The sequence below is a fragment of the Saccostrea cucullata genome, unplaced genomic scaffold (genome assembly GCF_032062105.1).
Source record: "Saccostrea cucullata isolate Sc308-1 unplaced genomic scaffold, CSIRO_AGI_Scuc_v1 ctg1546, whole genome shotgun sequence".
Classification (NCBI taxonomy): Eukaryota; Metazoa; Mollusca; class Bivalvia; order Ostreida; family Ostreidae; genus Saccostrea; species Saccostrea cuccullata.
In genome coordinates, this window is record NW_026921333.1 from 101,717 (window position 1) to 125,601 (window position 23,885).

At 34.1% G+C, this 23,885-nt stretch overlaps 3 protein-coding genes across 3 annotated transcripts; 2 read left to right on the forward strand and 1 right to left on the reverse strand.

Moving 5' to 3' along the window:
• Window positions 1–963: 963 nt before the first annotated feature.
• LOC134259742 (protein TsetseEP-like) lies at window positions 964–5,422 on the forward strand. Its single transcript, XM_062742343.1, has 3 exons — window positions 964–1,036; window positions 3,821–3,973; window positions 4,074–5,422. The coding sequence occupies exons 1-3, from the start codon at window positions 994–996 to the stop codon at window positions 5,075–5,077; spliced, it is 1,200 nt and encodes a 399-aa protein (XP_062598327.1). The 5' UTR covers window positions 964–993; the 3' UTR covers window positions 5,078–5,422.
• Window positions 5,423–6,402: 980 nt separating this feature from the next.
• LOC134259744 (peroxisomal membrane protein 4-like) lies at window positions 6,403–10,200 on the reverse strand. The gene is made up of 4 exons (XM_062742345.1): window positions 9,849–10,200; window positions 8,428–8,490; window positions 8,044–8,242; window positions 6,403–7,362 (listed from the first exon to the last, which is right to left on the reverse strand). Exons 1-4 carry the CDS (start codon window positions 9,941–9,943, stop codon window positions 7,114–7,116), a joined length of 606 nt encoding a protein of 201 aa, XP_062598329.1. The 5' UTR covers window positions 9,944–10,200; the 3' UTR covers window positions 6,403–7,113.
• On the forward strand, window positions 10,088–19,369 carry LOC134259743 (UPF0711 protein C18orf21-like). Its single transcript, XM_062742344.1, has 6 exons — window positions 10,088–10,209; window positions 11,412–11,449; window positions 16,246–16,445; window positions 16,724–16,814; window positions 17,959–18,085; window positions 19,035–19,369. The coding sequence occupies exons 1-6, from the start codon at window positions 10,133–10,135 to the stop codon at window positions 19,270–19,272; spliced, it is 771 nt and encodes a 256-aa protein (XP_062598328.1). The 5' UTR covers window positions 10,088–10,132; the 3' UTR covers window positions 19,273–19,369.
• Window positions 19,370–23,885: the final 4,516 nt, after the last annotated feature.

The following is a 23,885-nucleotide window of genomic DNA, read 5'->3' on the forward strand; positions in this document are numbered from 1 at the left end:
AAACAGGGTCTTATCTTGGAGGTATATGAATGAGTTTGTAGGGTGTGTAGTTACAGAGAGTTAGTAATGAACCCCTCTGTGTCCGACAGAACAAGGATTCCATTCTGAGATTGGACTTCTCCCTCCTTAATTTCAACATATGGCACGTGTCTCTCCGATCATTTTATATTAATTTTACTTCTATCACTGGATAATGGCACGTTGAATGGTTAATCTCTCTCTCTCTCTCTCTCTCGATCTCTCTTTAATGCATCAACCAAAAATAAAACTTTGTTAAACATAATATTCTCAGCCGTAGATTAGAAGTACATGCAATGCCATATGGAAGATTATTGGTTTTGATGCTGCGATTGATATAAATATTGAAATGCATATACGCATATGATAGATGTACTTTAGTGCATGTCAATGATATGGGGGAAAATGTACTCTAACCTTCCGATTGCATATCAGTACAAATGTATTAATGAGTATGCGTCATGTTTCACTATATGGGTGTTTCGGACATTTTATTTTCGGGGGATATGCTTTTAAATGTATATTTTTATTTTTTTTAACCTCGAGGAACTTCTTTCTCTTAATATAACACACATGTATATACAGAAACTTTCCGTTCGCTCTAGTCTATATAGGTTTGTGGGATAATTGTATACAAGTTAGTAAGGTAAACAAATTTCGAGCATCGCAGGGTTACTTCCATAATTATTCTGGCTATGTATAAGAAATGTAGCCGACAATTCTAATAAAAACGTAATAATAGAAATTAGGTGCTATTGGATGTTTAAATGTCTTTTTATTAGAGATAATTAATTTTGGCTTAAAATGTCTATCAGAAGGGAAAATAAGTTTAAATGGACAATGATTTTTTTTTTTACTCATGTATACTTGACCTGAATGCGATGCTAGCCGCTGACATACCGATGGTGCAATGATCCGTGTGTGTTTACTAACACAGTAACATAATACACGAGCTACATGTAGCATATATTAAGTATGGAAGTCCTGAAGATATTAGCCGTGTTTTATCACCTCAAAGGTAAGGAAAAAAATTTAGTCATGATTTTATAAGGAGGGTTTTGTTTATATAGACAGCTGTTTGAAACATTGAGCCAGATTTATGTGTTTTACGAGTTTCCAGTTGTCAATTTCCATCTGTAAATATCGCATATGTATATATGATTTAAAACCACGAAGTGTCAAAATGATGTATTATCTACAGCTGATTATGATATACATGTATTGCACATGCATCAAACATGTCAAACAACTACATGTATATTTCATTTACAGAAAGGAAGAGAGAAAGGCGGGCTGGGGGTGGGGTATCTGCAAATAGTTTTCATGGCCAGTATTCAAGTTCATGCATACTTACACAATAGGATGGTTTTTGTCTTTCAGAGTAAAATCATATTAAAATATTCATTTTAATCATCCAAATGTTCCAAAAATTGTGTTTTAAAAACAAATTTGGCACAGATTTACTTTCAAAAAGATAAATAGTTTGAACAAATCACGCGTCCAGATTGTCGAAATTTACAGCAATACACACTAGAAGCCAATTTATTTTTAGAGAAGATATTTTTTGTATACTCCTCGGAGCTGTCAACCTTTTCCATTTGGCAACTGAAGTGCTCAGCAATTTATCGGAATACAACGTATTTTAAAGAAATGAACGTAAACCAAGGCCACATTTAGTTTAAATAGATGAGTGTTACGATGCCCGCAGGACAGCGTCGACTTTAAAATACAGGTGTGTGTCAAGAAACCACCTTCCATTGTTCAATTATACTTCCTATTTTTTGAGCAAAAGAAAACTAGGGGTGAGGGTGGGGTGGGGTGTCTTTTCAGCAAAGCTCATGCCAGATACCCCCTTCTATTCATACGTGTGCTTGTCATTAATTTACTCATATTTTAAAATATATATTACATAATATGTGTACATGTAAGCAGTAATTAAAAAAGTTTCTGTTCTTCCAACAACTCAAGAGACCATGAATTTTGTGAAAGACCTTGAGTTAAACATACCGTCGAACATGAAAAATGGACTGTGACCTTTAATCTACGACTTTAAATCTAGATTGTATCATACAGTGTATATACTGAATAATCATTCAATAAAAGGTTCCCCTCCCCCAAAAATTTGCCAAAACTATGCAGCTACAGTGTACATGTATTCGTATTTATTTGTTATAGAGGGAGGGAGGGGAAGATCTAGAAAAGTAGTCCAAAGTTAATTCCAACTGAGAGCTAATTTCCAATAATTTTGTTTTTGTGATTATATGTATGATAGGGAATGTGTTAGATATATCTTTGCAATGATTCTAAGGAGAATCCGATTTTTAAAGGACTGGAGATGATGCACCAAAAGTAGCTCTATAAATAAATATTCGTTCAGAAAAGCAGGTTGAAAAACTTTTTTTTTTAATTACTAAAAAGGTTTTAGGTCAAAAGAAAAAAAATAATAATAATAAGAAACCGAGTAAAAACAATATGTTCCCAAACTCCGTTTGGGGAACATAATTACTGACTAAATCCAATATCAGATCTTATTGTCTGGAGCAACGACCCGATGATTTGGCCTACAAATGTTCTTTGTTTTCCAAAAATAACATTGGGCAATGGATTCATACATTCGTTTTTTAAAATAAATGAAATATATATGGTCTTCTTTCAGTAGAAGCAAGAAACACAAGAGTTAATCATTATATAGTCACTCATAACAATGTATTAATGTCAGTAATTTAATAAATAAATGACCAATATTAAATTGATACTAATTCTTTGGCACAAGTTAAAATAACTTTTTCGCAGATGTTATAAGATTTTATAATGATGCGCAATGATTATTACTTCATTTCATTTACATGAAAAAAAAATCTAGCAGCTTACACAATTAATGTAGGGCTGTTCAACTAAATTATCTATGATATACGAATTGATAAAGTTCAATAGTTTCCGCATTGATTTCCCGGAACAGATAAATCCTATCATGTTCGATGAACTATCTATTTCAAATCTGATAACTTATCCATATCTATGTCGTATACCTTCCTTATAACATGTACATGCATCTTGTAACATATTGAAAGAATAAATTAAATATATTGAGTTTCTGATTGACAATATCTATGTATGTGTGCTGTTTTTTTTTATACAAAGACGTTCAGCACGCAGTCTCGTTTAAAGTAATCATATCGTATGTTCTATGTTCGATATAATGACCTTGTCAGCAAATACAATTCATCACTAAGTCAGATGATGGCTGACTTTTTTCATACTGATTATTAGGCCATAATATACACCCGGAATTGTCAACGGATTTCCCCGTTATTTCCCTATCATAACAAGGATCAAACGGCAGGTGTGATCTGACGGCAGGGGATGCTTACTCCTCCATGACACCTGATCGCACCTCTGATTTTTTGGAGGTCCGTGTTTGCTCTGCTCCAGTTATGTATTGTTTTATTGACTTCTGAGTTTGAATACTGTTCGTTATCTCCATAATTTATATTTCATTGATATGCGCGATAATTGAAGACTTGCGTTTCGGGCCCAATATTAAAGAAGAAAAACGCTCATTATTTTAATTGTCTAATCCCTTGAATATCGTATTCTCGTTCAATAGGCCACATTTTCCAAAAAAAGTTATATACACTTTTCTATATGAAACATTAATTTGCTTACAAAAAAAATAGAAGGACTGACAAAAATCTGCATACAGAATTAATCAATGAAATCGAACAGCACCAAGAGTAAAACATAGGAAAGGGACACTAAAATATGTGTTTGTTAATTTTCAGTTTCATTTCTTTCACTGCAGGTGCGCTAGCTCGATCTCTTCAAGCAACGGAACACGTAGAGGATTTCCGAATATCCTACGCCTTATTTGCCCTCATTGGTTCAGCCCTGATTGTATTGGTAATACTGCTATGTACTGATATCCCCGCAGAATCCGACGTTCGTCATAAGACAAGTATAATTTTTCAAAATCAACTATTCTAGTGCTAAAAATTGATTCGTACTCTGTAATCAAGTATACGTTAGTGCCTTCCTTTGTATCTTTACTTTTGCAGACGACACAAATGTTGCAGAAGCAAAAGTGAAAATAAAGAAAAGGAAGAAAAAGAAAATTCATAAGAAGATTCATCGAACCAAGAGCACTGGTAGCATTATATCCTCTATTATAAGCAGTTGGGCGAGTACCTCCGATTCCGAGGACTCGGATAAAGACTCACCCACCCCTGATGCTTTCGCAGTAGAAATAGAATCTGTAAACCTCAGTGAGAAAGATCTTGAGGTAAATAACAAAAATACAGTTGAAAACGACAATCCTGAAGCAGCCGAAACAGGATCTAGAAAGTCGTCAGATTCAAAAACTGAAGAAAAATCTGAAGAGGAATCTCACTCTGAAAATAAAGATGCAAAAGAAGAAGATGCATTTGAGAAAGGTTCTGACAAAGAGAAAGAAAGTAGTGAAAAGGATTCAGACACATCTTCACCCAGCAGTGATTCATCAAGTTCATCAAGTGATGAAAATTTTGATCAAGAAGAATCTAAAGACGAAGAGTCAGAGGAGCCTTTGCCAGAACATGAAGCCGAAGAGGAACCAAAACCTGAAGATGAACCTACAAGATCACTAGAGAAAGAACCAGAAGAGGTGCAGGATCCTGAACCAGAAGAGGAACCTGAACCTGAACCAGAAGAAGAGGCTGAACCTGAGCCAGAGGAGGATGCTGAACCTGAACCAGAAGAGGAACCTGAACCTGAGCCAGAGGAGGATGCTGAACCTGAACCAGAAGAGGAACCTGAACCAGAAGAAGAGCCTGAACCTGAACCAGAAGAGGAGCCTGAACCTGAACCAGAAGAGGAACCTGAACTAGAAGAGGAGCCTGAACCTGAACTAGAAGAGGAGCCTGAACCTGAACCAGAAGAGGAGTCTGAACCTGAACCAGAAGAGGAACCTGAACCAGAAGAGAAGCCTGAACCTGAACCAGAAGAGGAACCTGAACCAGAAGAGGAGCCTGAACCTGAACCAGAAGAGGAACCCGAACCGGAACCAGATCCTGAGGACGAATAAAAATAAAAAATAACCATATTACATAAAAATATGGTTGAATGCAGAGAGAATATGAGGTAGCTTATGCTGCAAGGAAGTGGATAGGTAACATGGAACCAGATGATTAGGAATTGTTTTCCTGGAAATGAGAAGGACTATTCTGAGTACCAGTACATATGCATGTATCTGATAGATGTATCAACTGTGCATAAGATTCTGCTTTAAAGGGCAATAAAAATTGTATTAAGACAATTGTATCAGCTTACATTCCTAAAAGAAATACACATGCAACATCAATGTTATATACAAATTCATTCTTCTTTTTTTCCCCTTACAATTTATCCAACTTTTATCAAATTTATTAAAGCAGTGAAATTCAAAATGACGTTATTTTTAAACAATAAAGTAAAAGAAATAAGATATTGAAATGAAACTGAATACAGAATTTAACATCCTCAAAACATCAGGGGTCATAAGTCCACTCAGGGCTGTTGGATCCCTAATTTTAACTGGCTGACTGCAGTGATTTCAGGGAAATTACAATTTCTAATTGTTTTTTCCAAAGAAGACTAAGAACCCCAGATGCTGTGAGGATGAAAAATGGATGACAGGCAAAAATATCTATTAATAACTATTTCTCACAAACAACACAAACTTTGAAAACCTTCAATTGTGATTAATTCTTTTCAGTAATGTTCAACTTCAAATAAAAAAAAAATAATTATTGCAATACAATAAGTCAATAATATCAGAAAAATATGTTGAGCTCTCATGCAAGTGTAGTAGGAAAGGGGAAATTTTACATAGAAAAGATATTGCTGGACCAGAATTGAACCTTGGACCCCAGTCAGGTGTTTTACCACTGAGCTACCCAGGCTGATATCCCCTGTAGCCTGGACCATCCATTCCTCCCTCCCTTCATAGTCTTTGACCTTGAAAACACAAGATCACAGGCCCTGTTGGGACTTACTAATTTACTCATAACCTGAAGAAGCCACTCCCCCCCCCTTCTGGCCACTAAAATGTATTGGAAATAAGGAATCCATAATAAAACATAGCTGGATTGAGAATCGAACCCAAGACCCCTCCCTGTATTACAAGTCAGGTGCTCTACCACAAAGCTTAATGGGCATGTTCCCAGGCAAATATCCACTGTCAGTATAGCCCAAACATCTACACTAGGATGATATGAGGAAAAGCCACACATTAATCTATGCATTTTCAGAATAAATACATATCATTGGTTCAACAAGTTATCATTCTTTACATATTTAATTTTACTGCTGCTACATGTATCAGACGATGATCAAAAGATCAATCTATATCATTAAATAACCATACTGACATCTGCAGCAACATTGCATGTAATTACATGTTTTAATTTTAAATATATCAGAGTTATATGTACACTTATCAAGCCTCAAACAACCTTATACAGTCAATGACAGCTTAATTAATATATAAATATACATGAATAAATTTTTGGTACATATTTTTAAAATAACTGATAATGGTTGACAAAAAATTGTATACAAACATGAAATTATTATCTTTGAAATGTTACACTGTAAATGTGTACATATAATTACAGACTGACTTTCAGGTTGAAGGTAAAAGAATCTCAACCACACTTAATAAATAAATAAATTTTGTTAAGCTGCTCCTGATATATGAAGGAATAAATACATAAAAGTGATTCAATTTGAAAATATAACATTGTTCAATTGTTTCCATAATGTTTAACCATAAAGTTTATGAAGCATCGTAATCATATAATTGGTCCTACATTCAATATACATGGTAATTATATGCTGGCAAATAATTGATAATTAAAGCCTTACTGTTTAGTACTTAATTTATACACCCATCTCTATCTTTTTTTTTTCTTTTTTGTTTCATATGACATTTTTTTGAGATTTAATTGGACAGCTAGGATATAAATGCAATACTTGGAACATAAGTTAACAAAATCAAAATCATAAGGCCTAATTAGGAAAAAAAAATATATACTTGATTATAATCTGCATTAAATAGTTTTATAAAACAGGCTGATCTAATTATTTGTTATATATAAGGAAATTCTTAAAGCTATTCCATCTATTACTGTCATGATAGAGATAAGTCATAGAGGACTTCAGAGAAGGTTGTAGGGTATCCCGTTCATATTCAAATAACCACAACACAATTCCCCACACGATGGCCGCAAACCAGGGGAACACAGGTGCCTTGGGAGCCGGAATGTACCCACGCTTTACTGATAACTTGGCAAGGCCGTAGAGAATTCGGGACAACAAGTACAGGTTGATCTGCAGTTTAAATGTATATTCTTATTATCATACTTAATGCATTCGTTTTATTACAATTACAAATTACAATGAATTCATTTTTTTTTTTACATAAGGAAACAAGATTGAATAAGCATATAATTAAATGCATCACCATAATTTAGTGAAATATGAGTATTCTAATAACTGTGAGGTTTAAATTTTCACACCAAAATGGAATACCAATGACCTCTTAGATTAATAATTACGGTAAATCAATTTACACTGTACACAAGTCTATAGTGACTCATCTGTCACAGGATATATCGTCTAATAATTATATATACATAATTATAAAAAAAAATCATCATGTATGGCATTGATTATGTATTGGAAAGATAAGCACATTGTCTAATAATACTTATACACAGTTGTTCCCCTTCATTGCTAACTAATTGAATATAAAAAGAGTGTAGTGAAAACATACAGAATGACTTCAAGCAGTCAAGTGAGTAAACATTTCATTACATGATTGAACATTACTTGTACTGAGCTTTCTGTTCTGATACACGTTCCCTATTCAAGGGTATCCAATCCGAAATTAACTAGATTTTGGACTGGAAACCTTTGACAATCAAAGACGCACCTTCAGACATTGAAATTATTCAGTAGCATATCATTTTACATTATAAATCCCTTAAGCATCAGCAGCATTTTACATACCTGTTCGTTAACTTTGTTGTATTTTCCGAATACAAAGTATCCCCCTGTAAAGGCCGCTATAAAGGACTGGTACTGTTTCTCGTGGGTTTCCAGCCAGGCCAGTATATTGGTTAAGGTCTTATAGGCCACCACAAAACAGGCCAGGTTTTTGGAATGTGTGAAGGTGGCTTCTAATATGCCCTGGGTCATTTCTTTAAAACTGCAATTAAATTCAAATGAAATCAATGTTAAACCTTTGTAAAATATATTACCCGGGTATATCAATTGTTGATAAAAGGATAATTTATTAACCAGTCTATTCTATTTAGAGAGAAAAATTGGTTGATTTCATACATGATGAAACTGGTGAAGTTATTTGAAATTAATTAATATTTAACTAATTACCTTCCTCTTCTGAAAAGGAGAGTCATCACTAGGGCATGGGGAAATCTGATTTTGGCACCATACCTACAGAGAAAAAAATATTTTGTTATAGGAAAAAGCTATTGCATGCTTCACTATTCAATTTCATATTTTTGAAAAATATTAAAATGTTTTTCTGCGATGACCTTGTAGCAAGTTGAACAAATATTGTACACAAAGTATATCATTTCACAAGGGTATAGCATAAGCTCATCAGACATCTTGACTTTGTCGAGGTGGGCTAAAAATTATTCTCAAAATTACACTTTAGTCTTAGTCATTAGTTTTTTTGTTAGAAAGGGCCCGGTTTCAATAATTCTGGTCTGGTAATTGATCTGTCACATTCCCCCCCCCCCTCCAGACATGTTACAGTTGGTGCTCTGCAATTTGCTATATTGTGATTGGTGAAAGACATGTCAGGGAAAAGCCTTGGTTGGTAACTTTTGGGGTGAATGTTTTACCGTAGTTGAAAGAAAAAAAATGGCAGTCAGACATATTTTATCCTAGCTGTAGATCTGTATCTCACAGAAAAAAAATATATTGACAGACTGGCAACTGTCAATATATTTTTTGGGGGAGAGTTACAGATCTGCAGCTATGATGTCATGTACATTGCATTGTTTTTGCTTTTGCATCTTGGATTTAACTGCAGAGATGTGCCTAATTCAGGTCCAAAATAGGTTGTTTTGGATGTCAGATATGTTGCAGGATAAACAAAATACATGATTACTGCTTTGAAATGTAAGTTATTTTTGGGCTCATGTCAAAAACATGATGGAGGGTTCTGTAAGCCTTGTTCTCTGTCATGTTCTCTTACCCTCGCCCAAATATACCTTATATTTTGAGACAGTAACATGATGTATCTTATATTTATTTAGCTGCATATTGCATAACCACATAACTCATTTGGTAGCTAGAGCACTTAAAATGACTCACAGCTCACAGGGCATATGAGTTTGAATCACACTCTGGTTCATTTTTCCCCTTTCCAGTTACATTTCAATTGGAGAATTAAATGTAATAGCCCAAGGGCTATTTTAAAAGGGCTCAGCTGTATGACATTCTCTAATTCCACATGTTCTAACTTACATTTAAAAAAAAAGATATGTACAGAGTTTTCCCTCAAGCCCTCGGGCCAGGGAGTTTTTCTAAACAAATTGATATAATACCCCATTCATTTTGGTATTGCACCCCAACCCCCTCTTTAGGGAGGATCAAACCCCAGACCCCCTTCTACTTTCTTGAAGTCACCTGTTATTTCAATTCTTAGAAACAACCCTGCATGTTAATGTAACCGACAGGCGACAGAGTCCGTACAGCTGATTCATTGTATTAAAAATCGACCACTTGTTGACACTTGTAAACACTGGAAAAACTTACATTTGTATTTTGCTTTTACTTACACTGCCCCATTTCTAAAACCTTTGATGATGGACAAAATAGTGTGATACTGCCCAGAGGCCAGAAGGTAATTCACTTGTTGGGTTATGGATGCCATATTTGTAGCAAATCACAGCAATATGCACGTTGTTTTATTTCAAAATCGACTCTTGTCGGCTCATGGCTTTCTCCTACTTAGCGTGTTTGATTACTTGATAGTTTGGACTTGTGTGGAACTCTTCTGTGAAAGAGGTAAAAACAATCGAGGCTTACTTTCATTTTCAAAAGAAACGTGGGAAAGTCAGCGATGAGCAAACGTAAACATCTTCTTTCTTTGGCGTTAGCCTTGCCCAAGGAGGCTGATACTACAGCTAAATATTTAAGGTATATAGAATTAAAATTAATGTTATGTAAACTGTTTTAAGTGACAGGCGTTTCCCGCATTAATTTAATCGAATCATAGACTGACAGAATTTCAACTTGTACAGTTGTACATGTATATGTACTTTACAGTACTTTATCATGTTTGATAATATTTAAAAGACACGTTTTCATGTCCATGTTCTATTTTTATTATTAAAATTATTAATACAAATAAAGCTATATATCGTCTCGTATCCTATTTTCGACCGTATTGTATTTTCGACCTATTTTTCCCAATTTGCTTTGCAGATACCGCATGGTGGAACATTATTTTTCGGTTGTTAAACTTGGAAAAATACTTTTGAAGCACAACTGTAGTGAAAATACCAAAAATTATAATTACGGAATTCCCCCGATGGTTTTAGTCCGTTGTCAGAAATTCTAGTCTTTTTACTAATGTACATTTTATCTGTTGATGAAGCAAAGCCGTAATCCATTAATTACAAAGATTTTTTGATGACATTTTTTCTGAAAGAAAATTAAGACCTCTGTCAAAGAGACGCATGAATATTGAAATGAATGGGTGGATCAAACGAATTTTTTTCTTCCTTAAATATGGGCACTTTCTTACAGATTTTCACTGAAAAATGCAACGTAATTTCATTGATTTTTTTATGGAAATGCACAGATACTGAAAGATGGCTTCAACCAACGAATAAATTTATTTGCAAACAAAATATGCAAGTTGTTTAATATTTCTTTGAAAGACAGACAATATTATTTTTTTTGTTTGGAATATCGAATGGATATTTATAGCCATTATTGATTGGGCGTTAATTCTATATTTAGGTCGAAAACACAAGACGCTAATATTTCTGTAAGGAAAACTGCAACCTCTCCATATTATGGCATATAAATAAATTAAACACAAAACTGCAATATTGGTTATATCATTTTATTTATAGACACATATGCTAACATTTTTAGCCCATATTTTCTTAAATTCTATAAAGTTTGCAGTAAATTAATAAATAATATCTAAATAGGTCGAAAATACAATACACCAGGATAGGTAGATTTGGCTATATAGCTAAATAAAGTGATTTTCCTTAACCTTTTCAAAGATGAATTATTACTAAATACATGACAGGGTAAAGAGACAATTTTCAATTATTCCAAGAATTATTATGTACTATTAATCTGTGAATTTGTGTTCCTTTCAGATTAAAAGCCATAGAACTATCAACTAATAACAGCAAAGGTATTTCTAACAAACTATGCTCATGTTTTATATGTACATGTAAATTATTACTAGATTTTAGACAGATAAGGCCATTCTAAGCTTTTTCCCTCTGTTTATCATAAAATCCTACTTACATATTCATAAAAAAGCCAAAAATTAACACACCATCATCAGCATGCACAGTGGTTAGAGTGTCTGTTCTAGAGTAGTTAGAATAATCTAACTGTGTCTCGGTACAAGCCCTCACCACAGTTAGAATACGTCCCATATACTTGCATTGTAGCAAATTGGAGCGGATCCGCTCCGAAATGTCAAACGATTTTGAAGAATATAAAATGATTTGCACTGGGAATAACTACCAAAATAATCAAAACAAACCTTTTTAGCTCACCTCAACGAAGTTGGGGGGAGCTTATGCCTGATACCCTCGGCGTCGGTGTCGGCGTCCCAGGTTAAGGTTAAGTTTTTTGGAGCAGTTTTCTTTGTAATTACTTCTGTGTCCTATACTGATTAGACATGCATGGAAAATGGTTTTAGTGTGTTTTATAGTACCAGACAAAGTTTCAGATGCTGCAATTTCAACAAAGGAATTACCAGGTTAATGTTTATGGAGCAGGTTAACATTTTTGGTGCAGTTTTTGGTGTGGGTTTCATTTCCAAGTAACTATCAGGCCTATGTTGACCAAACTTGCATGGATGATACATCTAAGGATGCATACTACCGGGATTGCTTCGGATGCTGAATCTGACCTACATTTTCCGGTTGAGTGAACAGGTTAAAGTTTTTGGTGCAGGTTTCATTTCCAAGTAACTATAAGCCCTATGTTGACCAAACTTGCATGGATGATACATCTAAGGATGCATACTACCGGGCTTGCTTCGGATGCTGAATCTGACCTACATTTTCCGGTTGAGTGAACAGGTTAAAGTTTTTGGTGTAGGTTTCATTTCCAAGTAACTATAAGCCCTATGTTGACCAAACTTGCATGGATGATACATCTAAGGATGCATACTACCGGGCTTGCTTCGGATGCTGAATCTGACCTACATTTTCCGGTTGAGTGAACAGGTTAAAGTTTTTGGTGCAGGTTTCATTTGCAAGTAACTATAAGCCCTATGTTGACCAAACTTGCATGGATGATACATCTAAGGATGCATACTACCGGGCTTGCTTCGGATGCTGAATCTGACCTACATAAAATTTCCGGTTGAGTGAACAGGTTAAAGTTTTTGGTGCAGGTTTCATTTCCAAGTAACTATAAGCCCTATGTTGACCAAACTTGCATGGATGATACATCTAAGGATGCATACTACCGGGCTTGCTTCGGATGCTGAATCTGACCTACATTTTCCGGTTGAGTGAACAGGTTAAAGTTTTTGGTGCAGGTTTCATTTCCAAGTAACTATAAGCCCTATGTTGACCAAACTTGCATGGATATACATCTAAGGATGCATACTACCGGGCTTGCTTTGGATGCTGAATCTGACCTACATTTTCTGGTTGAGTGAACAGGTTAAAGTTTTTGGTGCAGGTTTCATTTGCAAGTAACTATAAGCCCTATGTTGACCAAACTTGCATGGATGATACATCTAAGGATGCATACTACCGGGCTTGCTTCGGATGCTGAATCTGACCTACATTTTCCGGTTGAGTGAACAGGTTAAAGTTTTTGGTGCAGGTTTCATTTGCAAGTAACTATAAGCCCTATGTTGACCAAACTTGCATGGATGATACATCTAAGGATGCATACTACCGGGCTTGCTTCGGATGCTGAATCTGACCTACATTTTCCGGTTGAGTGAACAGGTTAAAGTTTTTGGTGCAGGTTTCATTTCCAAGTAACTATAAGCCCTATGTTGACCAAACTTGCATGGATGATACATCTAAGGATGCATACTACCGGGCTTGCTTTGGATGCTGAATCTGACCTACATTTTCTGGTTGAGTGAACAGGTTAAAGTTTTTGGTGCAGGTTTCATTTCCAAGTAACTATAAGCCCTATGTTGACCAAACTTGCATGGATGATACATCTAAGGATGCATACTACCGGGCTTGCTTTGGATGCTGAATCTGACCTACATTTTCCAGTTGAGTGAACAGGTTAAAGTTTTTGGTGCAGGTTTCATTTCAAAGTAACTATAAGCCCTATGTTGACCAAACTTGCATGGATGATACATCTAAGGATGCATACTACCGTGCTTGCTTCGGATGCTGAATCTGACCTACATTTTCCAGTTGAGCGAACAGGTTAATGTTTTTGGTGCAGGTTTCATTTGCAAGTAACTTTAAGCCCTATGTTGACCAAACTTGCATGGATGATACGTCTAAGGATGCACACTACCAGGCTTGCTTCGGATGCTGAATCTGACCTACATTTTCCGGTTGAGTGAATAGTTAAAAGTTTTTGGTGCAGGTTTCATTTCCAAGGAACTATGAGTTCTTTAATGACCAGTCTTGCATAGATGATACATCTAAGGATGCATACTTCCAGGCTTGCTTCGGAAGCTTAATCTGACCTACTTTTTGTGGATGAGTGAAAATGTTAGTTTTAATGCATGTTTCATTTCCAATAAACTATGAGCCCTATAATGAGCAAACTTGCATGGATGATACATCTAAGGATGCACACTAATGGACTTGCTTCGGATGCTGAATTGGACATACATTTTTCAGATAATATACAAGGTAAAAGTTATGGTTGCAGGTCTATTACCAAAAACTATAAGGCTTATATAACATTGTATAAACCAAACTTTCACAAATGCTGCATCAAGAGATGAAAACTCTCAAATTTGCTTCAGATGCTGGATTTTCATTACATTTTCATGAAGAAGAAGTAGTTTAAATTTTTTATGTAGGTCTATTTCAAAGTATCAGATCAAAATTGCTTTTAAAAATATTTTCATTTTTGGAATGTATACTTTTTGTTGGTTAATTGTGTGACTTTGCCTTACTTAAAGACAACATTCGTTGAGGTGAGCTCTGTAATCTCTGATTACCTATGTTTGAGATTGCTTATGCCTTTTATCCCAAAAAATAATCCATATAAATACGAAAATCCAATTAATTTTCTCAACGTTTTTCTCTCAATTCAAATTACCTGCCATGTTTACATTCGGAACTCTCTAGATTGTTCCTAGTAAATGCACTATGCGAGTTATCGCCCATGTTTCTTTTTGCTACATTACGAATACACGGAACGAATTCCATCGTTAAACCAGGTCCGTAGGACAATATCATTTTAACGATAGAACATTCTATCTAGTTCTAGAGTTGTAGACTAAGGAACTTTTTTTTTAATCCACTGTGGCATGAGAGGTGTCAAGACCCGTCCATTTAGCTCCCATATGTCACAGAGGGTGTTGGTACAAAAAAGAACCCTTACTGCTCATTTGCCCTGAATTACATGTAGGTATGAATTTGCAACCTTCCACCCATAAGTGGTGAAATTTAAATATGAGTTTGAAATTCTCAAAAGGGCCTGGGGCGGTATTTAAACAACAAACAAAAATACTTACCATAAAAGCAGATCAAGCTATTAATGAAGCAAAATATATATTTAGTTCAATTTAATATTTTCCTTGGGATGGAAATAATCTCACTTCAGAAAGCCTGTGACAATTATTATTTGATGAACAATCACGCCTGAAGTCTCGTGATCAAAGTTTCAGTTCTGATGTGTATTGGGCAACATTCCTTCTCAATGTGATAGGTTCATTACATGATAATAATCTATGAAAGATTATCATAAAGCTAAAAAAACCTGTCTCTTTAGCATATTTTGCATACTACTGTATACAAGGTTATTTTCGCCCCGTGTTATTTTTGCCCTTTCATGCTTGCAAACAATTTTGCCCAGTTTTGAATTCGCCCAGTCATAGTTTTGTCTAATTAATTATACTGTATTGTTATGATTCGCCCCGTTTTAAATTCGCCCAAATGAGGTTTGGGCGAAAGGGGCGAAAATAAAACGGGGGCGAAAATTTCCCTGTATACAGTAGTTAGCTACTTATTTTAGCATGATTTACACTTCTGCATCATTAGTGCATTTCTTTGTGTGCTAAATCATGATTGCTCCAAAATTGTCCCTTGATAATGTTTGTGATTAATATTAAATATGATGAAATAAGTTGCATGCAGTAAAATTCCAGTCATTATTGCTCAAAAATGATCCTTTACTGTGTTTGTGATTATTTTTTCAAAAAGAGAAAATAAATCATATGCAGTATATAAATAAATGCTAGTCATGATGGCACAAAAATGTTCCTCAAGTTTGTTTCTGAATAACTTTAGGATATTAAACATGTTAAATATATCGCATGCAGTGTACATGTAATGCTAGTCCTGATTGCACAAAACTGTACCCTAGCTGAGTATGATTGTGGTTAATTTAAAAAAAAAAGATAAAATGAGTTGTATGCAGTATAATGCTTAGTCATGATTACACAGAACTGTTTTCTGAGTATGTTTGAGAGTTATTATTGTTTTAAAAAAGATAATTAAGAATAATGAAGTGTATATGCAGTATAATGCTAGTCAAGATTACCCAAATCTGTTCCCTGGGTACTGTAGAATCATCAATGTTCGTGGATTTGGTGGGTCATCCTTACTCACAAATTTACATTCTCTTGAACATTTATTTTGTTAACATATTGATTCATTAAATCATCGTATTTACAAGTAACCCACAAAATTTTGTCCCCACAATAGGTAAAAGTTTGCTTTCCCACCAACATTACCCAATGAATTAGATGTGATTAATTCTAAGTAGGATATAAAATCAGTCACAATCTAGTCCTGTTTATCTTTACAGAACCAGACATTTTTTCCACACACTGTGTTTACTGTGGCAGTGTGTTCACTCTCGACAGCTGTAGAACAAGATTCCGTCCTAAGCTGACGCTGAGTAAAAATCTGAAGAGATTACTGGAGAGGCATAAAGATAATCCAGAGTCCTTAGGCAAATATCAGCAGAATTTGGTTAAAAGATATCTCAGTAGTAAAAATGTGGTGGTAAGTACAATACAACTGTATAGACTTTACTCAATACTGCAGAACTGTGTTGAAGATTTTTCAATAGCAGTAAAGAGTTAAATTCTTGATTTTATATGTGATAAATTCTTATATGGAAAAAATGACAAGCATTTGTATTTTAAATTTGTTGCACTGTGCTATCTTTAAACAAAATCTGATTAGATTACCATTTTCCTATTTATATAAAACATTGAAAACTAAATACATGTGCAGCTTCAATAATAACTTTGTGTTTCATTTATGGTTTTCTTTTCTAGGTTAAAACATGTTTGCAATGCAGCAAAACAAGCAAATTCCCTGCCCAGACTAGAGCATCTCAGACGAAACGAGTCAGATCATTAAAACCAGGTGAACAACTCAAAACATACTCAAATATTAGATACTTAGAGCATAGATTAGATAAAGGGTTTCTCTGAATCTGAATCTTAAATTCAGTTAATTTCCTCATAACTTATGCAGCTAATAGATACTGTGTTTTATTTACTTTTGCATGTTCACAAAAAAGCAAAAAGAACAATTGCTTTTAATGAACGAATTTTTCTCAAGTAATTTCCGTATTTCATAATGTTTTCTATATTTGATTACTGGTATATGTAGCTATGGTTTGCACATGAATAACTACATGTTTTCATTAGGTATTACTTGATGAAGTTTTTTGAATGCTTATTTCAAGTCTATCAGTCTTTGAATATATAGTAGAAATAGTTTTTTGATAAATATGCATTTTTGCTCATAGACTATAGTTAACATTAATACAGTTGTTTATCATACCTTAAAAAACTAAACAGGTATATTTATCAGATAATGTATGGTTCAAATTTTTTTCAAAGGAACCTCATGTGTAATTTATGCATAAATTACCAGGGTGAACACACATTTATAGGATGCATATTTTAAATGCATTTCAACATTCAGACTTCACTACACATTAAAAAAGACTGTTACAGATTCTAAAGTAACTAACTTAAGAATTCTATCAATAGTCCAGTATATTACAGTCTGATGACAAATAATATGATATTGCATACCAGCAAAATGCGGAAAAAAGTTTATTTTGTCGGAAGCATTTGCAATCATCCCAAACTGCAAAACAAAAACTGTTGCACTAGGCGTATTTCAATACATTTCAGTAATATCATACTTAAGGATTATAAAAATGAAAAAATTGAAAACATGGAATTCAAGAAAATATTTGGGGAAACTTTGTCAGAGGATGTAATTGTCAGTACAATTTATTTTTGCTCTGTATTTTATAAGACCAAGGAGTATTTTTAGAAACTTTTATGTAGAAGGAAGGAGAATCAAGATTTTTTGCAGCTAATTTGATATTCATACACTCTGGTACATATATCACTTTGATGTTTGTATTCCTTTGCACTGTAGAAAAATATCACTTTTATTCAATAAATAAATTACAGTATTTCACAGTTGAGAATATAATAAATACACATATTTGTGTATAATTAAAATGTCTTAATATATACTTCCTCAGCATCTACAGTACAACAGTCAGAAGCCATGGAAATTGAAGAGAAAAAATTAACAAAGAAACAAAAGAAAAGGCTGAAAAAGAAACAATTAAAAAATTTGGTTGCAGGAAAAGACAAGGTTGATTTAAGGTAAATAATATCATGTATAGAAATTATCACTATTACGTACGAATTTATCATAATAACATATTTTAACAGCAAAAAAAAATTTTACAAAATGCAGCTCATATTACTTTCATATTTGCTACATAAATGTGAAGTTTAGTTGATTTTGATCATTTTTGCTTCCTGGCTGCAATATGTAATTCACATTTTTGGTAAACTAGCTTGCTATTTGCATTTAAAACAGGTTATCAGAATTTAAATAGTCAATATATTGATTAAAACTGTTGGGCTTTTCACATTAATATTGACAAATATTTATATTAATATACAAATGTATAACAAGTATATAACAATTTCTGTTGTATTTCATATTAAAATCCAAAGAAACAGTGCATTTTCAGTAATATTCAAAACCTTATTTTGCTAAATTATTAAATGTGACTTTTTCTTTGTGATAAACTGATCATAAAACAAAGATGCAAATTGATGAAATGAAATAATATTTTAAACATCAAAATAATACATGACTGTACATTGTCTACATTTACAAGGATGCAGTAGATGTAGACTTTTTGCATAGTTTCATGAAGTTTACAAGATGTACAGCAAGTATGAACTGATACAGTGTATTTTTCAATTTGTATACTGAGTATACAGTGTATATACTATCTGATCAATGTCTCACTGCAATGCAGAAAGAAAGGATAACATAATTCACAAGTTCAAAAGATACATAAGTTTGTGTTTATCTAAGGTTTGAAGATTTACATATACCCACTAATTTCAATTGAATACTCTTTATTCCCTAAGTAAACATTAACATCACTTCGTCTTATTTCATCAAATACATGTATTTTGGCAGATATGTCATAAAGAACAATGCATGCTTCAAGTTACATTTACCAATATATTCACTTGCAAGAAATATGGTAATTTGTACATTGTCTTAAATGTAATTATATTTCTTTTTCAGTCAAATACAAGCAAAGGAGACTGACTCTGGGACCAAAAATACACACAAGACCACAATTCATCAAATACAAAATAGAAACTCTTGTGTTACAAAAGCAAAAGTGAAATCACAACAATCTGGGAAATTAGGTCAGAGACTTACGGGTAAAAATCGCCACCAGCAGTTGAGTAAGATGCTTGCCAAAGAGAAGACGAAAAATAAACAAGGTTCTCTGTCCATGTTTTTATCAAGTTTGTGAAAAAAATCCTCATTTTCTGCTCATTTTCTTTGTTAAATTTGTAGAGTTAAGATATTCTGACGTAAAATTTAAGCAATAAATGCATGATTGATTTATTGTTTATTATGTTCCCCAAACGAAGTTGGGGAACATATTGTTTTTACTCTGTTTCTTATTATTAAGGTCTTCCGACTTCCTTCGGAAGACCTTACTGTTATTCGTCTGTTTTTTATTATTATTATTATTATTCTTTTTTTCATAGTTAGGGCGATATCTCAGCTGTGCGTGGACGGATTTTGGAGATTTTTACAGGGATGATGCATCATGAGAATATCTCCAGACGTGTTTTTCATTTTTTCAAAATTCACTTCCTTTCGCGATTTTTGGGGATTTTTGTATTTTTAAAAAGGCATTTTGTCCAGGAGTTTTCTCGAGAACGGCTAAAGATATGAAAGTGAAACTCACTGAGGTGATAGAACATCGAACTCTGTTATGGGCAACGACCTTTATTTTTCGTCGTCGGCACTTCCGGTTGCAAACGGAAGTGAATTCAAAAAGTCCCGTTTCTCAACTTTTTTTGTTTTTCAATATTTTTCTTTAGGATTTACAGGTTTTATAGTGTGTCTTATGAGAATTCTAAATATGTGTTCAGCATCTTTATGTGTGTATATATTGAAAAGATATGACCGAACCAAACTTTGTCGCACTGTTGGGGGTTCGAATCCCGCTGGAGGCGATGCAAAAATGTTTCTTTGCTTATGTCTTTTTTCAGTTGCAAATGACTTTTATCTCTTTTGTAACATGTATGGAATATTTTGCCGATTTTTAAAAGCTATTTTCTTATACATTTTGAGGAATACATGTAATGATCGTGATGTATGTTGAGAGACTGCTGTGAATAAACGTAAACAAAAAAATACATCCTGAAATCTATTTCATGGGATTACGCAGCATAGAACTCTAACAAAAATGTCGGTCGGAAGACCACTTGTTGCTTTAGCAACAAGAACGCATCTAGTTATTATTATTATTATTCCTGGGAAAATTTTGTCCACGAGTGATCTTGTAAACTACACATCCGACTAAGGTAAAATGTTTTTAGGGTTAGTAGACATGTTATGTAGATTTGCCCAACGAAGGTCATTTTGCGCGCACGTGCTTGCAAGAGCGCGCACGTGCAACACGAGAAATGACCTATATCATGTCTATTGCTATAACTTTTCTTTTTTTTGATGAATTTTTTTAAACTCATAATATAAGGATACATTAGTAGTATAGACAAGATGGCATGGTCAAAATAGCAAGATCTCACGCGCATGCACGTGCGCTTCGCTCTGATTGGCTGAAACTAAAGTCTCAATATCTTTCTTGTTTCTTGTCATAATCTTTTGAAATTTTGAACATAGTCCTACATTATGAAGATCTACAGCATGATATATAAAAATTTTCATGAAAGCATGCGCATGCGCGCATGCTGCAATCTGATTGGCTGAAACTTTAAATGGCTATATCTTCTTTGTTTTTTGACGAAATGCTTTAAAATTCAAAACATAGTCATGCATTAGGATATCCTTAAATATGATACAGAAAAAAAATCATGAAATCACGCGCATGCACGTGTGCTGCAATCTGATTGGCTGAAACTTTATATGGCTTTATCTCCTTTGTTTTTTAACGAAATGTTTTGAATTTTAAAATATAGTCATTCATTTAGATACCCTTCAATACGATAAAGATAAAAATTTATGAAATCACGCGCATGCATATGTGCTGCAATCTGATTGGCTGAAACTTCAAATGGCTATAACTCCTTTGTTTTTCAACCAAACAGGATGGGATTGGGAACATAGATAAATATAAGGGACTCCTAAAAGAAGGTGTAGTCATTATGCACGTACTTGTGCTTGCACGTGAAATGAGTAAAATTAAAAATACACTCGAATGAGTGTATTTTTTAATACTTTTGGATTAAATGCTTTGATATTAAGTATATTAAAATTTTAGATAGTGTAGACAAGATAATATGGTCGTTACGCACATGAACACGCCTGCAATGCCTATTTTTAAATATATATTGTATTTTTCTGGGAAGACTTTGATTAAATCTAAATAGAGATTACAGGGAATATGGCACCAAAAGGGAGTTGGGGAGCGTTTGGGGAACATCTGTAACGGTCCCCGTTACAATTAGCACTAGTTGGTTTAGATCTTAGTTGAAAATTTTTCCCACATGTAGACTTTTCACCATCTCTATATGAGGTAACACTAATTTTTACCAATGCTTCACCATTAGGCTATAACAGTGAGTGCTTATTTTTAGCACTCCTGAGCTGAAACCAGCTGTTGTCCGTCCGTTGTTTTTGTATACCTTTCACATTTTTGACGTCATTTAAGGGCAGCTGAGCCACTTTTAATCAAATCAGCACAAAGCATCCTTGGGAAGTGGGGATTCTGAATTAATCAGTTGAAGAACCAATCTTTGCATGAGGGGAGAATCAAAAAAAAATTGAGTGAGTGATGTGGCCATTATACTTCTTTGTCATATTCTTTTACTGAATACTGATGCCCATCCGAGCAAAGATTCTCAGTTTCTTAAACATATTTTATTCCGTAACTTATGATAAATGGATTTTGTTCTGAGCATCTCGCATTCTATAACATGTTGCTTCTTGTATACCATGGTATGGCATTTGGTTAAGAGAATTTTGATAAGACAAAATTGCACACTGATGGTCCCCACAGATCTGTTGACAGATTCCGAGAATCTGCCAGGATATATCTCTTAATGGTTCAGAAATATAATGTCCTTTGTCGTGATGGAGATGGATGAATAGCTCATACAGGGCTTCTGATTGCTTTTGCTTGTTACCACTATAACACAACACTAACAACATAAGTGTCATGACATGTAGGGGTACAATAATACCTTGAAATTTTGACACTATTAACTCTAATTGTAAATCATTTGTCAGTAGCATATGTGTTTCTAAATTAAAGAACATAGCTACAGCTCTTTTCATTTTTTCACTCAGTGGGAGTCCCCCTACCTCTTCAATATACTTATGTTCATCTACATCATGATACACGTACATAATATACGACTGCATATTACTGGTTTTTATCATGGTAAGATTTTTAATTGCATTTTTAGTTTTACCTACTGCGTACAGCAGGTAAGCTAAATAAATCCTGTCAGAAAAACATCCCATTTCTGTGCTCACATGTAACAGTTTCAAACAAGCATACATTGTTCTCAGTTTGTCTTTATTGTGATTGTTTTTGGATGTATTGTATATATGATAAACAGTATATCTGATTTTTGAAGATATATATTTTCTGACAGCAACACGCGGTATTGGACTTAAGTTTTGGCAATGTAAATATTTAACAGCATTTTGCAGGGAAGTAAAACATTTCTTGGTATTAAACATATAACAGGGAGTCTCGACCCTATCTTGCCAACAAATTTGACAAAAAAGCTCCCAATCCATGAAGAATTCAGATGTTCTATCTGATTCCACAGTATTAGGTACATATTCTCTATGGCAGATTGCTAGAGTTAAGCTTTCTCTGAGTGATTGACAGTGTAATAAGCATGCAGTCCCTAGACTGTACATCTCAAGAAGCCGTCCATACAACAACTGCTGGGAATATCCAGATACCTTTGTGATGAACATGTTGTTCTGAGGAATGAAAAAGTTTGGAAGATAACCACCATACACACATGACAATAAAAACTTGAAACACAACCAAAATCCCGAAAGCAAACTTGATGGGTTCCAGTTTTTGACTGTATTATTTTGAATAACCCAGAATAAAACTGTTTTCATGAAATACGAGCAAAGAAGGGGCTGTCCATTTATATCTTTTACTGTCAGGGCCTCTTTTAGAAACACTTTCAGTAATCCATAGCACATGAACTGTGTGTGATTCATACAACATACAAGTTTCTGTTCAGCTACAGAGAAAGAAATCCTCCATTCACAATCTTCCTGTGGTGATCCTTTGAATCCTATTGGTACAACATGACAACCTGAGTGGATGATATCTCTTAAAACATGACTTGGTGGCCATTTTTGAAACTCACATTTCAGAGTAAAAGAACTTGCAATGGATGGCCAAATTTTACAAACAAACGAATGTGCAATATCATATTCTGTCTTATCAATCTTTCCTTGTGCACAAGGTCCATGTTGAATTAAACCTCCTATAAGTAATGTCGTCATGCTTTCTCTATATTTTGAACTTGATATATATAATCCACTATTTATTCTAACAACAGATCGACTAACAAGAGATTTTTTAGTGGGAGTCAGTAACTGTAACAAAGCAAATCCAGGACGCTCCTCAGAACACTCCATCAGAATCAGAGTACACCTTTCTGTGTCGTATTGATTTGCAAGATGTAAATCCCAAATAACTTGATGATCAGTCAGCCAGAGCATTGAGTCTATGTCCGATGCCAACGACTGATCAAAACCTTCTCTTTGACTTCCACTGGTAATTGCAATTCTTCGGTGCTTTTTTCTATTGAATTTTTTATAATCTCAGCAATATCATACGTTTCTCGTCTTATGGACACTTGTTTAGGCGTACCTACTATGTCAGTCATAGCTACGTAAACAGTCTCTGAT

Excerpts from the sequence above, each read along its gene's own strand:
- LOC134259742 (XM_062742343.1), top strand. The coding sequence starts at position 994 with ATGGAAGTCCTGAAGATATTAGCCGTGTTTTATCACCTCAAAG. Across the intron at positions 1,037-3,820 it reads CGTGTTTTATCACCTCAAAG|GTGCGCTAGCTCGATCTCTT; the intron begins GTAAGGAAAAAA and ends CTTTCACTGCAG. Across the intron at positions 3,974-4,073 it reads CGACGTTCGTCATAAGACAA|ACGACACAAATGTTGCAGAA; the intron begins GTATAATTTTTC and ends TTACTTTTGCAG.
- LOC134259744 (XM_062742345.1), bottom strand. The coding sequence starts at position 9,943 with ATGGCATCCATAACCCAACAAGTGAATTACCTTCTGGCCTCTGGGCAG. Across the intron at positions 8,243-8,427 it reads CTCCTTTTCAGAAGAGGAAG|TTTTAAAGAAATGACCCAGG; the intron begins GTAATTAGTTAA and ends ATTTAATTGCAG. Across the intron at positions 7,363-8,043 it reads ACAACAAAGTTAACGAACAG|ATCAACCTGTACTTGTTGTC; the intron begins GTATGTAAAATG and ends TTTAAACTGCAG.
- LOC134259743 (XM_062742344.1), top strand. The coding sequence starts at position 10,133 with ATGAGCAAACGTAAACATCTTCTTTCTTTGGCGTTAGCCTTGCCCAAG. Across the intron at positions 16,446-16,723 it reads TCAGTAGTAAAAATGTGGTG|GTTAAAACATGTTTGCAATG; the intron begins GTAAGTACAATA and ends TTTCTTTTCTAG. Across the intron at positions 16,815-17,958 it reads AGTCAGATCATTAAAACCAG|CATCTACAGTACAACAGTCA; the intron begins GTGAACAACTCA and ends ATACTTCCTCAG.